Source organism: Monodon monoceros, unplaced genomic scaffold, assembly GCF_005190385.1.
Source record: "Monodon monoceros isolate NGI ecotype Baffin Bay Population unplaced genomic scaffold, NGI_Narwhal_1 Super_Scaffold_11, whole genome shotgun sequence".
Taxonomy (NCBI): domain Eukaryota; kingdom Metazoa; phylum Chordata; class Mammalia; order Artiodactyla; family Monodontidae; genus Monodon; species Monodon monoceros.
Window position 1 is genome coordinate 128,500,777 of NW_021703767.1, and position 14,262 is coordinate 128,515,038.

The 14,262-nt window shown below is 35.5% G+C and overlaps 1 protein-coding gene across 2 annotated transcripts in view; it reads left to right on the plus strand.

Moving 5' to 3' along the window:
* The window catches only part of TOPBP1 (DNA topoisomerase II binding protein 1), a 78,145-nt gene that overhangs the window by 40,264 nt on the left and 23,619 nt on the right, over window positions 1–14,262 (plus strand). For both annotated transcript variants that reach the window (XM_029214660.1, XM_029214661.1), the window contains exons 13-16: window positions 3,260–3,471; window positions 4,933–5,219; window positions 11,791–11,964; window positions 12,057–12,166. In XM_029214660.1, the coding sequence (XP_029070493.1) occupies window positions 3,260–3,471; window positions 4,933–5,219; window positions 11,791–11,964; window positions 12,057–12,166 (783 nt within the window). The remainder of the gene's footprint in view (window positions 1–3,259; window positions 3,472–4,932; window positions 5,220–11,790; window positions 11,965–12,056; window positions 12,167–14,262) is intronic.

Sequence of the window (14,262 nt, forward strand, 5' to 3'; positions counted from 1 at the left end):
CTATTTACACTGAAGGTAAAAAATATGTATATACCAAATAGAGCATGACTACCATTCATAGAACAAAAACAGCAGGAAATTCAATGAGGAATCAGCAGAAACATTAATTGTAAGAGACTTTAATTCCCACCTTTTACCTCATGACAGGTCAAATGGAAAACAAGAAAGGATACAGATTTAAACAGCATAGTTAGCTATACACTCTAAAACAGTGACCATACCATTTCAAGCACCTGTGGAACACTCATAAACGTTGCCTGTATAGAAATTGGCCACAAAGAAAACCTCAGTAAGTTCCCTGAAGTAGAAAGAGTGGAGACCATATTCTGTAATCACAGTACAAAAAAAAACCCCCAAAATTAGAAATGAGTAGGAGAAATAGAAAATGAAAAGACTTTATCAACTCAGCATTTTAGAACTTTTTAGTAACTCTTGGTTCAAAGAGGAATTCAAAACCACTTTTAAGCCTAGAAATCATTATCAACCTGATAGTAACAAGCAACACCAGTGCCCACATTGTGACCTTAAAATACCACTTCCCACTAAAAGAAACTAAAGCTTAAAGAAATGATCAGTTCTAGGTCTGGGGCAGAAAAGATACCAGTGAGTATGGAACATTTTGTCAGAACAGAGGGCAAGTATTGATATATTATTGAAGACTAGTAGGAAGGGTTGTGTCAAAAGGACCTCCACTGGCCAAAGACAGGAAAAGTTGTCACTAGAGATAATAATAGCAGTGGATCCAGACACATCAAATAATGTTTAAATCATAACTTCATAGTGGCACCAAACAAACTAAGCTAATTGGTCATGTTTGAAGGATGCTAGGAAACCAACTCATTATTTTGAAAGCTGGTAAATAAAGAGAAAGGATCAAGTATTTATCCTGCCTTTCCTATACAGTCTGTATCAGAGTACCATAATAATGGATGAGACGATTTCCCTTTATAGAAGTATTCCAACAAATAAGTGAAAAAGGAATGATAAGATTGTGACTCCTAATAAATGAAAGATTCTAGGCATTGAAAACCAACAGTTAATCACATACTAAAGAGAAAACCGGACATATGCTTCCTTGTGAAGAATACGTCACCACCTTGAAGTAGTCTTAGCAAAATAATGAAACCTCAATCTAATAAAACCTAGATTCAACTACTGAATTATAGGAAATACAGGAGAATAACATGTTCTACTACAGCACAGCAATACAATCAGCAAAATCCAGACTCTGAGATAACTCTACATTATAGTGTCTTCAACAAGGGGGCAAGGAAAGAAGAGGGAACCTGCAAGATAAAAGACATAAAAAATTAAATGTAGTGTTTAAAGATGCACTATGTGATAAAACAAAAGAAAAGTAAGGAAGTGATGATCGTAAATATCCAAATAGTGGCTACTGTTAGCAAGGGAGGGAAGGGGGTTAGTAACTGAGAAGAGGCACGTTGGAGAGGCTCTGGAGTGACTGGTTAGATTCTGTCTTCTGACGTGGGTGGTTGATATAAGGGTTTTCATCTTATGATAATTCATTAAATTGTATATTTCCTTTTTTGCTGTGTTGTGTACTTGGATTATACCAAACAGTAAGCTTTTGGAAAAAACTGAAATTGTAACAAATAACAATAACAAAATATGGCAACAGACTAAAGTGGTGCTCACAGAAAAATTCAGCAAAGTGGTTATGTAGACTATTAATATACAGAAGTCACTGACCTTCATATGTACAACCAGTTAGAAGAGCTAATGAAAACAAAGGTCTCTTACTAAATCTGGAATAAGAGATAAAACACGTAGCAACATGATGTGGAATCTAAAAGAACAAAACAAAGGAGCAAACAAAATAAAACCAAAATAGACTCATAGAGAACAAATTAGATATAGAGAACAAATTAGTAGTCACCAGAGGGGAAGGTGAAGGGGATTAACAGGTACAGAATTCCAGTTATAAAGTTAAAAAGTCATGGGGATGTAATATTCAGCATAAGGAAAAAAGTAATACTGTACTAGCTTTGTATGTTGACAGATGGCTTCTATACTTTTGGTGTTGATCATTTGTAATGCATTTAAATGTCGAGTCACTACGTAGTACACCTGAAACTAATATAATATTGTATGTCAACTATACTTCGATTTTTAAAAAAATTTTAAAGGGAAACTTGGAAGAGCTACAGAAACTTGTAAAATGCGATTGAGGGAAATAAATAAGACTTAAACAGTATGAAAGATGTATCTGTTCTTGGACAGGAAGACTAAACGTTATAAAGAAATTTTTTAGAGAGGGCAATAAGCAAACTAATTCTTAAATTCAAAGAAAATATTAGCAAGCAGGAAAGTCATAAAAATTCTGAAATAGAATAGTTATTTAAATATATTTTGTAAACCTCACTAGATAAAATAGTGTGTCTGCAAGTAGCAGAAAGTTCAGTGAACAGGCAGAAAGTCTAGAAATAGACCTAAACACAAACAGGAATTTGGTATATGATAAAAGTGATATTTCAACTTACTGAGGAAGAGATGGTTTATTTAATAAATATGGTTCAGTAAAGTTGGAGCAACATCTCATCCCAAAATAAGTACCAAATTAATTCATCAGTGGGTTAAATGTGAAAAATGAATCCATGAAAGTACTAGGAAAAATGTGGAATATTAAAAACATCTTAAAAGTGGGGATCTAGACCTAAAACCCAGAAGTCCTAAAAGAAAAGACAATTCTGTTTATATCTCATATTCTGTTTTTGCCCCCATATTTCCTTTAATATTCTGTGATCATGAGGAAGGCGTTTAATTTCTCTGCATCTTTTCTCAGGTCGTATTTTTACAATAATTTGTAAAATATTGGTATTTCACAAATATTGAGAGGATCGAATGAGATATGTGAAAATACTTGGAGAAGTTGTAGTGGGCTAAAAGATATAATGTGTTATTCATATTCTTCCTTTGCTTCCATAGTTGTTCCATGCTGCCTTCTTTTGGGAGGAAAGACAAGGTGGATGGGTGATGACTAATTAAATAGATGGTTTTTCTGGTTATTTCTTGTAAGTCTAGTTTAATTTGCTTATGTTTTTATAAAAAGTTTAATTTCATTCTAGAGTAAGCACTTGTAAGGGGATTAGCTTAATTTAAGAAATAGAGCCAACTTTTAATCTGTGAGTATTTTCTTATATTCAGAACTCTAACAAAACCATTGTATTAGAAACTTCATTCTTACTTTGCTGGCTAATTGTGCACATGACATTTGCTTTTCTTTAAATGTAACTTTCAGTGTTCAAGAATTCTTCGTTCGCAAATCCAATGCAAAGAAAGGCATGTTTGCCAGTACACATCTTGTATTGAAAGAACCAGGTGGTTCTAAATATGAAGCTGCCAAGAAGTGGAATTTACCAGCGGTCACTATAGCTTGGCTGTTGGAGACTGCTAGATTGGGAAAGAGAGCAAATGAAAGCCATTTTCTGATCAAAAATTCACCTAAAGAAGGTTAATACTTTTGTCCTTTTATCTATATTTTTTTACAATTTGATGGTTTCTGGGATATGAATGTGCTAAAACTTATTTTTAGGACAGGTCATTAAAATTTCTCCCTTTCATGTGAGCCACTCTTGGGCACTCATTATTGGGGGTGTGGGGCAAAATAAATATGCGTTCATAGCACAAATGTTTAATTTGTATCTGTACTATCAAGTGTAGGCACTATCTGAAAGCTAGAGGGTACAGAACAATATAGGAGCATTCTAGGGTCTCAGTGTTTGAAGGCTAATGAGCTTAGATCCCATTTACTGTTCCTTCAGTGGCTCATACTGACACGTCTTGTGAGTAAAGTGCTCTCTATTCCTTATCTTTGGACTTTTGCATGTTATCTCTTGCCTGCTTCATGCTAGCCTGTTCCTCCTTATCTTTCATTTCTCGACTTGGATATCACTTTCCCTGGAAAGCCTTCCTTGACTCACCAAGTATGGCCTTTGTCTTGCCATAACACCCTGGCCTTTTGTAGCTCTCATCCCAGTGTTACCGTTCTAGTTTACTTTCATGTTTCCCCGCTCAACCATAAGCTCTGAAAAGGCAAGGAGTACATGTGTCTTTTGCATTATATATTTTCATTGTCTAGATTGGGCCTGGCATGGAGCAGCCGTCTAATAAGTGTATTTGTTAAATGTTGAAAAAAGGTAGGAGGCAGGATGGGAGGACACAGTAGCCTCTCTTGTAAGATGATGGCATCCCTGGGCAAACTTCAGGGAAGCTTCTCAAAGCTATTACTTACTACTTTTTTTTTTTTTTGCGGTACGCGGGCCTCTCACTATTGTGGCCTCTCCCGTTGTGGAGCACAGGCTCCGGATGCGCAGGCTCAGCGGCCATGGCTTACGGGCCCAGCCGCTCCGCGGCATGTGGGATCTTCCCGGACCAAGGCACGAACCCATGTCCCCTGCATCGGCAGGCGGGCTCTCAACCACTGCACCACCAGGGAAGCCCATACTTACTACTTTATTTAGACAACCTGGAAATTTTACAATGCAGGCAAAGTAATATTAAAACTTCATTAAGCACTTTCCAAAAACCTGACCGTAGTTGTTAACTCTGAGTGCATGTAATTGGGATTTTCTTTTTTACTCTGCCATTGACTAAGATGACATTATTTATATAATTTTGGGCAAATTATGAGGTTTATTGAGAATATTTCAAGTTACAACAAGATGAAACAGGAAATCTAATTTCATTAATTATTTCTTTCAGTTGATGTACTTGTCTAATTCAACACATATTTTAGTATATTGTCTGGTTTGTTTCTTTGAAAGTAGGTATATAACTTTGTGGTTTGAAGTATACTTGAGAATTCACATGAAAACTCACAATAAGATGTAAAAACATCACTTCTTGTGTGCCTCTTTAGACACAAAAGACATTAGTGGCTCACATTTGTTTCTTTTCATTTTAAATCTCTAGAACAAAGTTTGGAAACTGAAACAACAAGCGGGGTGAATCTAAATCCAGATACTCCAGAGCATCCTGTCACAGACCTGGAAACTCACAGAAAAACAGCCATTACACCTTTAGATATGAACCGCTTTCAGAGTAAAGCTTTCCATGCGGTGATCTCACAGCACTCCGGACAGGCTTCAGCCTCCCCTGCAGCAGGACAGCCACTTCAGAAGGAGCCCTCATTATGCCTGGACACACCATCCAAGTTTCTGTCCAAGGACAAGCTCTTCAAGCCTTCCTTTGATGTGAAGGTAAGGCTTATAGAAAGTGGTCCTGGAGATAACAGTTTTATAGCTTAAAACGTAAAGCACCAAGTTCTCCATCACCTCTGAAGTTTGTAGTAGTAACTTCCAGAAGTGTTGGCAAATAGATGCATAGTATTGAATCCCTACATATATCCAGGTTTGAGGTAACAGCTAGAGATATATATGGTGTGAAATCAGGACATCTGGATTCAAGTCCTATATCTGCCATGAACGGTATGACTCACAGATCATTTAACGTATCTGAGCATTAGTTCCTTTTGTACAAAAGCATAGTATCACTTACTCTGAAAACTTACAGGTTTATCATAAGGATTAAGTGAAATTGTGTGATGAAATAGTTTCATAAACTGTAAAATAACATAAACACATTGCTACTTACGTTTTGATTCTAGGTGTACACCCGGTGCTCTTTCTGAAAATGTCTGTTATCACTTTACTTTTCAATCATTTCCCTTAAAAAGATGAGTTAAGTGTGCATCTTTCTTTGATCTTCTGAGCACTGGAGTATGGCTCCCCTTCTGAAAAATTCATTCACAAATCAAGGGCTAATTCAAGCTTCTCAAATGGTTTCCTTTCATTCCCCAAAGATAATTTCTTCACTATCCCTTTAGTAGTTTTTGGCCTTTCGAATGGCTATTCAAACCATGTTTTTTTTTATCCATGACTTTACAAAATTATTGTACGGTTTATCTATTGAGGTTTTACTCATAGAGTTTAATAATTTTTACTAGTATGTTTTGGAGCAGACTTAAAGTTTACAGATTGTTCATCTTTAGAAAATAAATATAAATTGATACCCGGGACAGTTTTCTCCAAGCTAAATCTTTGATCAAATTTCTTCTGAAGTAAGATTTTGTGCTGTGATTAACACTGTTCCTTGTGCCTTAAGAAGTAGAGGAAAACCACTGGTTTGGGAACTGCAAGATCTAGAGTCAGGCCTCTGCTTTTCCTCTTGCAGCCTTTTAAGGCGAGTCAACCTCTTTGGGTTTCATTATCCCCGTCTGTAAAATCATGGAGCATATCTAGATGATTTCCAAGGTCTCAAAGCTCATAGACTCTTTGAATAGTAAATGAAATAATATTAGGAGACAAGAAGATAGTAGAAATATTTCTAGTCATTGAGACCATTCTTCTACCTTGCAGTGAAAAGCTGATGGTTCTGAAATAGAAATAGTCTCAGTGAAGGTACAAAACACATTTAAAGGTTTCATTGTTTAGTCATAGTGTATTTAGCAGTGTCTCTCTCTCTCTGTCTTTTGTGATATATAAAATAGTTCTTCATCTTATAATCAGTGGTTCTTCAAATTGATGTAATATGGTATTTTGAATTTTTTCTCTGAAAACAGAAGGGCCCATGATTCCATATGGGTCACAAAATTGAACATACATTAACCCTCACAATAAAAAGCGCCCCTTATTTAACTTAATTTTTAATTGACACACATCCAGAAAAGTACAACAAATATGCTGGTAAATGAAACATTAGTGTTAACAGTTGGGAAGACACAATACATATTCAGAAAGAGATCATTGCCAATTCTATAGAATCTTCCTCAAGTCCCTCCTTCCTCCCCAAAGGTAATACTCCTGACTTCTACCACTAGCTTTGTTATGCTTGTTTTTCACTTTTAAATAGGTGGAATCATAACATGTATTATGAGTCTGTCTATTTTTGTTCAACCTTCATTTAGAAGATTTGTCCATGTTGCTATCTCTATAATTCATTGATTTTATTACTGTGTAATAATCCAGTATATGGATATATCACAATTTACATATTCAGTCTACTGTTGATGGGCATTTAGGTGGTTACTAGTTTTTTGCTCTTACAAATAGCACTACTATGAACATTCTTGTGCATGTCTCTTGGAATATGTATACATGCTTTGCTTTTTGGTATATACCTAGAAGTGAAATTGCTGGGTCATCTTTCACCTTCAGTAGAGACTGACAGGCTGTCCAAATGGTTGTACCAGTTTATACTCCCACCAATAGTGTATTGAGCACCCAGTTTCCCCATCCTTGCCAAAGAAGTATTATAAGTTTTTTTTTTAATATTATACTTGGAAATAATTCCTAACTCACAAGAAGTTGCAAAATAAAAATAGTATAAGGAATACTCACATAACCTTTTACTCAGATATGTAGAGTTTTCATTAATTTCCAGATGGAAGAATTTTGTTTGTTTCATTTTTAACTTCTAGTTTTATTGCATTGTGATCAGACTTTTGTTTGTAATATTTCTACTTCACAGAACTTACTGATCTTTTCTTTGTACCCTGATATATGAGCAGTTTTTGAGAACATTCTTTGATTTTTGAGAACATTCTTTGATAAGAAGATATATTCTTTATCAGGGTTTTCTCTCTATAGATAAAAGTCTGACATACTGATTATATTGTTTAGATCTTTTATATCCTTTACTATTTTTTGTTCATTTAACTCTTCTTATACTAAGTGGTATTTTCAAGTTTCCTAATATTGGTGTGTTTTTAATTTCTCCCTGCATCTGATGTGGTTTTTGTTTTGAATAGATAATTGCAGTATTACTTAGTGCATAGCTATTCATAACTGTTATGTAAGTAGGAATGTGTCCTTTGTCTCATTTAATGCTTTTGGCTTGAAGTATACTTTGGTATCAGGATTTCAATCGCTTCTCTCTTACTGTTTTCATTTCCCTTATAAATCTGTGCATTCCTTCATTTTTAGCCTTTTTGGATTGCTGTGTTTTAAGTGGGTCTCCTGTATACAGCATCGAGTTGGGTTTGCTTTTTGAGCCATTTTGAAAATGTTTCAGTTAGGCAGGTTAAGCGCATTCACATTTAATATGACTTATATTGTATTTGGTCTCATTTCTGTCATATATTATATTGTCATTGCTTTGTGATTATGTTTTATATATTTTTATTATATGTTTCTTCACTTACTGTGTCCTCTTTGTGGTTTTTTTTTCCTTTTGGTATTTAGGAAAGTGTTTGTTTTATCCTCATGGTTTCTTATAGTGTTCTTAATCCCCCTTCTTAACCTTTTATATGACAGTTTTAAATTATGTCTAGATCCCCTGCTTACTGCTTCTATTGCAGTCAATGATCTTATTCTGTTTCCACCTTTTCTCTCTTCCACTATTTTTAGTTAGATTTGTCTACTTTGTCAGAAAATAAAATGTTTATATATTCTTCAACCCATGGACCTCACCCTTGTTTTAATCTTAACTCTGCATTTAAATATATGAAATGCTCACTGTCTGTCCTTTGTGAAGCTTCCCTGTCCTCTTTTGGTAGGAATGAAGTTCTGCACCTTTAAAACTTTTACTAAGGCCTTGATTCTTCAACAAATTGTTCAGATGTACTATTCTTGGTTTGCTTTTTTTTTTTTCCCCTTGAGTTTCCTGAAAATGCTGGTCCACTGCTACCTTGCTTTTTTTTTTTTTTTTTTTTTTTTGTGGTATGCGGACCTCTCACTGTTGTGGCCTCTCCCGTTGCGGAGCACAGGCTCCGGACGCGCAGGCTCAGCGGCCATGGCTCACGGGCCCAGCCGCTCCGCAGCATGTGGGATCTTCCCAGACCGGGGCACGAACCCGTGTCCCCTGCATCGGCAGGCGGACTCTCAACCACTGTGCCACCAGGGAAGCCCTACCTTGCTTTTATGTATGTTGTTTTTGAAAATTGTAATGCCAATCTAATTATGTTGTCTTTGTAAATTATTTCCTTTTGCCTGAAAGCCATGTGGATTTTTCTTTTATTTTTAAAGTCTAATAGTTTTACAAGGATATGTCTAGATATTGATCATTCTCAATCAATTTTCCCTAATACATGGTGAGTTTTTAAATGTTTAGAATTTGGCTTCTCTGAATTTTGGTCTGAGATTAGAAAAATGGAGCTGCCAGTCAACTGAGTTGAATAGAATTCTTTGGGATTGGAGCCTGAAGATCAAGAGCTCGTGTTTTGGGCACATAAAGTTTGAGATGCCTGTTAGACATCCAAGTACTTTTGTCAGATAGGCAGTTACACATAAAGCCTGGAGTTTGAGGAATGGTGAGTAGTCTGGGCTAGAGAAAGAAATTTGGAGATCCGAGTTTGTAGGTAATATTTAAAGCCATATGAGAAGAGATGCCAAGAGAGCAGAAGAAGAAAAGAGAAAGGGTCTAAGGAACACCCACAGGGGCTCACATTTAGAGAAGGAAACAGCAAAGGCGCCACCAGTGAGGGAAGAGAAAGCCTAGAGATTGTCTTAGAGGCCAAGTAAGAAAGTATCGAGGAAGGAGTAGTTCACTATGTCACATGCTGCTGAAAGATCAACAAAGGTGAGAATAGAAAGTTGACCACGGGATTTGGCATTGTGGACGCTGGTGATCTTAACAATAAGGGTTATTGTGACATTGTGGAGGTGGAAGCAAGTGGGTTCCTACAGGAATGTGGGAAGAGTTCGGGACATTGACTATAAACTATGCGTTTGAGGAGTCTTACTGTAAAGGGGAGTCAAGAAATGGGGTGCTAGCTATAGGGCAAAGTATGATCAAAAGAAGGTTGTTTTGTTTTTATAATGGAAGAAATAACTGTATGCCAGTGTGATGGATCAGTAGAGATCCAGTTGATGGTGCAGATGAGAGGGGAGAATTAGTGAGAGGGGTTGGGATCTAATGTTTAAGTGGGGGAAAGTACCAGAAGGAAAGCAGTGCTCATGGCATAGGTTCAGAAGGCGGGTAGACATGGTGTGGGAGCTCTGATTTCTTTTGTATATGAAGAATTATTTTAAATGCTGCAGAGAAATTAAAAACAAAAAACAAAAAAAAACTTTTGCAAATAGAAAGCCTTACCATGTTCTCAAAAAAAGGATTAAACATCCTAAAGATCTAAAAAGATAATATAGATCCTATTAAAACTGTAAGCAAAAATAGTACAAAAATTCTGAAAAGAATAATTAAGGGAAGGCACTAGCCCTACTAATTATTAAAACATCTTATAGAGCTTCAGTAATTGAAGCAGTGTGTTATTGTTACATGAATAATCAAATCAGTGCAGAAGATTACACCCCATAGATAGAAGAATGCGTTATATGATTAAGGGGACATTCAAATCAGACCACTGGGTAGCCATCTGAGAAAACAGTTAGGATAAAACCTCAAACCTTACATCAGAATGAATTTCAGAGGATCCGATACTTAAGTACAAGAAAGGAAGGCATAAAAATACTAGAACAGGCCATGAGAGTGAGTTTGTTTTTAAATAATTCCATTGTGAGGAAGGTCTTTCTAACTATAACATAATACCAAAAGAAATAAAAGATTCATATGAATTTGACAGCATTAAAAAATTCTCTACATTCAACTATGCAGATTTTATAAATATGCAATAAAAGTATTTGTTTAAAAAAAAATTCTCCATGGCAAAAATTTGACAAATGATAAATTGGGAACAAATATGTGCATATCATAGTGGGTATATATGTGCATAAAAATATATACAGATATATTTAGGCAAGTGGATATTTTAAAAAGACTAATAACCTAATGGGAAAATAAGCGAAGGATAGGAAGAGATATCTGTCACAAAAAATTGAATAGAAATATTATACATGCATGAAGATGTTTAATCCCATTCAGTATAAGAGGATGGAAAATTATACATGCATGAAGATGTTTAATCTCATTCAGTATAAGAGCATGGAAAATTAAAGCATGCAAATATATTTTTTAACCTATCAGATTGGCAAAAAAGAAAAATCTGATTACCCACTGTGCTGTCAAGCATGTTGGGAAACACTAATGCTTTGCTCATGAGAATGTAAGTGTTGGTGCGCACATTTTGCTTAAATGGTTCCCTTTACTCTTGTGTGTACAAATTGTGTGTGTACAAGGTTATTCACTACATTGTTATACTGGCAAAAGATTGTTAATCTAAATATTCATCAGTTGAGCACTGGTTAAATACTTTCTGCTGTATACATGGAATACTATGTAGATGGGAAAGAGAATGAGCACAAGCCCTGGACAGCAGTGGCCTCTGCTCACGAGGGAATTGTGGGTGGCTTGGGAACAGGAATACATTTTGTACCTTTGAAGATTTTTCACAATTCTCAGCTCAATCTAACTTTTTAACCTTCTTTATAGTTCATGTCTTGTTTATATCCATCCTTGCTTACTTGTTTCCGTCTGTATGTTTTGTTTGTTTACTTGTTCGTTTATTTTGTTTTTTGGTATCATTAATTTTAACCAACTTCAACTCTAAGATCAGACAAATGTGGTAAGTGCTGCTGAAAATGTAAACTTGTCAGTCTCTTTGAACTAATTTGCTGGACAGTATGAAATTTCTTTTCTTCATAATAGATACTAGTTCAGTCTTTTTATTGTTGTTTAGAGGAAAACTGGAGGAGGTTAAAACTATAATCCAGTTAATATTGAGGATTATTCCCTTTCTCTCTTTACCTCTTTTTTCTCCCTCTTTCCTTTTTCTGTTTACCTCTCTCTCTTCCCTTCTCTCCCCTCTTCTTCCTTTCTCTCTCCTTTTCTTCTCCTTTTCCTCTCTTCCTTTCTCCCTCTCCCCCTCCATACATACAGGATGCACTTGCAGCCTTGGAAACTCCAGGAGGTCCCAGCCAGCAGAAAAGGAAACTGAGTACACCACTCTCAGAAGTCATTGTCAGAAACTTGAAACTTGCTTTGGCAAATAGCTCTCGAAATACTGTCGCTCTTTCTGCCAGCCCTCAACTGAAAGATGCCCGGTCAGAAAAGGTAGAATCAAATCTCTCATTATAAGGAAGTTTTAGATAAAAAACACTTAAAACAATAATCGTTGATCTGTTTCTTTTATTTTCCATGGGCAGGAAGAAGCTCCAAAGCCACTTCACAAGGTAGTGGTATGTGTTAGTAAAAAACTCAGTAAGAAGCAGAGTGAACTAAATGGGATTGCAGCCTCTCTAGGTGCAGACTACAGGTAGTTGGTTCATCTTTCTGTTTGGTGGTACGGCCTAAATTTATAGGGAAACCTAAAACTGTTGTGAGCATCTACAAAAAAACATTATTTTGACTTTTAGTTTGTCATATTATCTACAAAATCTCTCCAGTTGATTTTTAATTTAGCACATCCTTTTAAAATATTCTCTCCCATATCAATTCACTCTTACAAGTATGTTTTTAGGGCATGTTTAACAAATATATGAGAACTTATTTTGTGCCACTCACTATTCTAAAAACTTGGGATCCATGAATGAGTATAATCTAGAAAAAAATCCTTGTCTTCAAGGAGTTTATAGTCTAGTAATACATTTAGGTCTGACATTAAGCATGTTTCTTAGTGATTTTCAAATTAGAACCTTTCTGTAAGTAGTACTAAGTACTGCAGCACTCCTGAATTAAAAGTGTCTTTTTGAGGATGTTTGAATTTCTATCATTTTTACTACTTTGGAGGCATAGTTTATCAGATCCACTCTCAACCTGACAGCCAAACTAGAGACAGGTCTCTAGCATAAATGGCATCAGTATCAGGGAATGAGAGACCCTTGCCTATTCCGGCCAATCCTGAATTGATTGTATTCCTCCATTGTCAGTGGTGCTTGCTTTCTTGATCACCTGTTTTCAGCCATTCATAGATAGCACAATGATTGGTTTTACAAGTAACAAACAGTTTGAGGAACATGATTAGCTTTATCTTTCCCTTTGGTAAGTCATTTCAGTTATCTTCCTTTTTGATAAAGAAATTAGATCAGGAGAATGTAAAAATAAAATGGGTCTGTGATAGTTATAAGTACCTTAGTGTTTAATTCATCTGTTGTCGAAGGGTAAAGGTTTCTTACTTATTATAACTATTATTTATATTGTCTATTTTATAGACATAATATTCTATAATAATTATGTAATTGTCTAATATTATATAATTACTATTATATTTATATTACCTATTACTAGTTGCTGAGGGCTTAGCATGAGGCAAGTATTATCTCATTTCATGCTCACAATAGCCCCTATGAGAGTATTCATATTTGTCAAAATTGAATGCTTTCTTCAGTATTCCATTTGGATGTGGACTTGATGTAAGATTTAAAAGGAACATATAGGACTTGTGTTTCTATAAGATTTTAAATGCCAGTCCTGGGAATTCCTTGGTGGTCTAGTGGTTAAGACTGCGCTTCCACTACTGGGGGTACAGGTTCCATCCCTGGTCGGGGAACTAGGATCCTGCATGCTATGCAGTGCAGCCAAGAAAAAAGGAAAGAAAGAAAGAAAGAAAAAATTTGCCAACTCCTGATCTATCTCCATCTACTGTCTACAACCATTGATGGTCTGTTCTTGAAGGACTAAAAGGCACAGTTTTTGTATTATCACAGTGGAGTCGGATAGTAGTAAACCAAGATGATTCAGGCAAAAGATATTCCTTTTTTTTTTTTAATTATCTTGATAATTTATTTACATTTTACTGTTTTACCTCACAGCAGAAATAGAAACAATTATTAGAAAGACTGGCAATTCAATTAGCAGGGGGTTTTTCACTATTATTTTTAAGGACACATGGACAGAGAAATAGAATGTTTATAATATAATTTAGGAGGGAATATTCCTTCTTAATTTGTTTAACTTGGCTATTTAAAAAGTTCAGAAATAGGAGTTCCCTGGTGGTCTAGTGGTTAGGATTCTGGGCGTTCACTGCTGTGGCCAGGATTCAGTCCCTGGTCGGGGAACTGAGATCCCATGAGCCGAGCGACGTGGCAAAAAAAAAAAATGTTCAGAGATATTTCTTAATTAGGAAGTGGGAAGTATGTTAGGTATCCATAAAGAGAAACCTCCCTTTATTTTGGTGATTACATTTAGAATTACAATTTTTATTTCCTCCTTGGTTTTTACTTGATCTTTTGAAGGATGACATATTTTACTTTTTTAGATTATTTTCCTAAAATAATCAAGAAAATATTAAATGGAAAGAAATCCGGAGCATAATGTAATAGCTAAGAGTGTGAGTTTTGAAGTCAAAACTGGCTCTACCTCTTATTCACTGAATATCCTTGAACAGGTTACTTTAACCATGCCCTTCAGTTT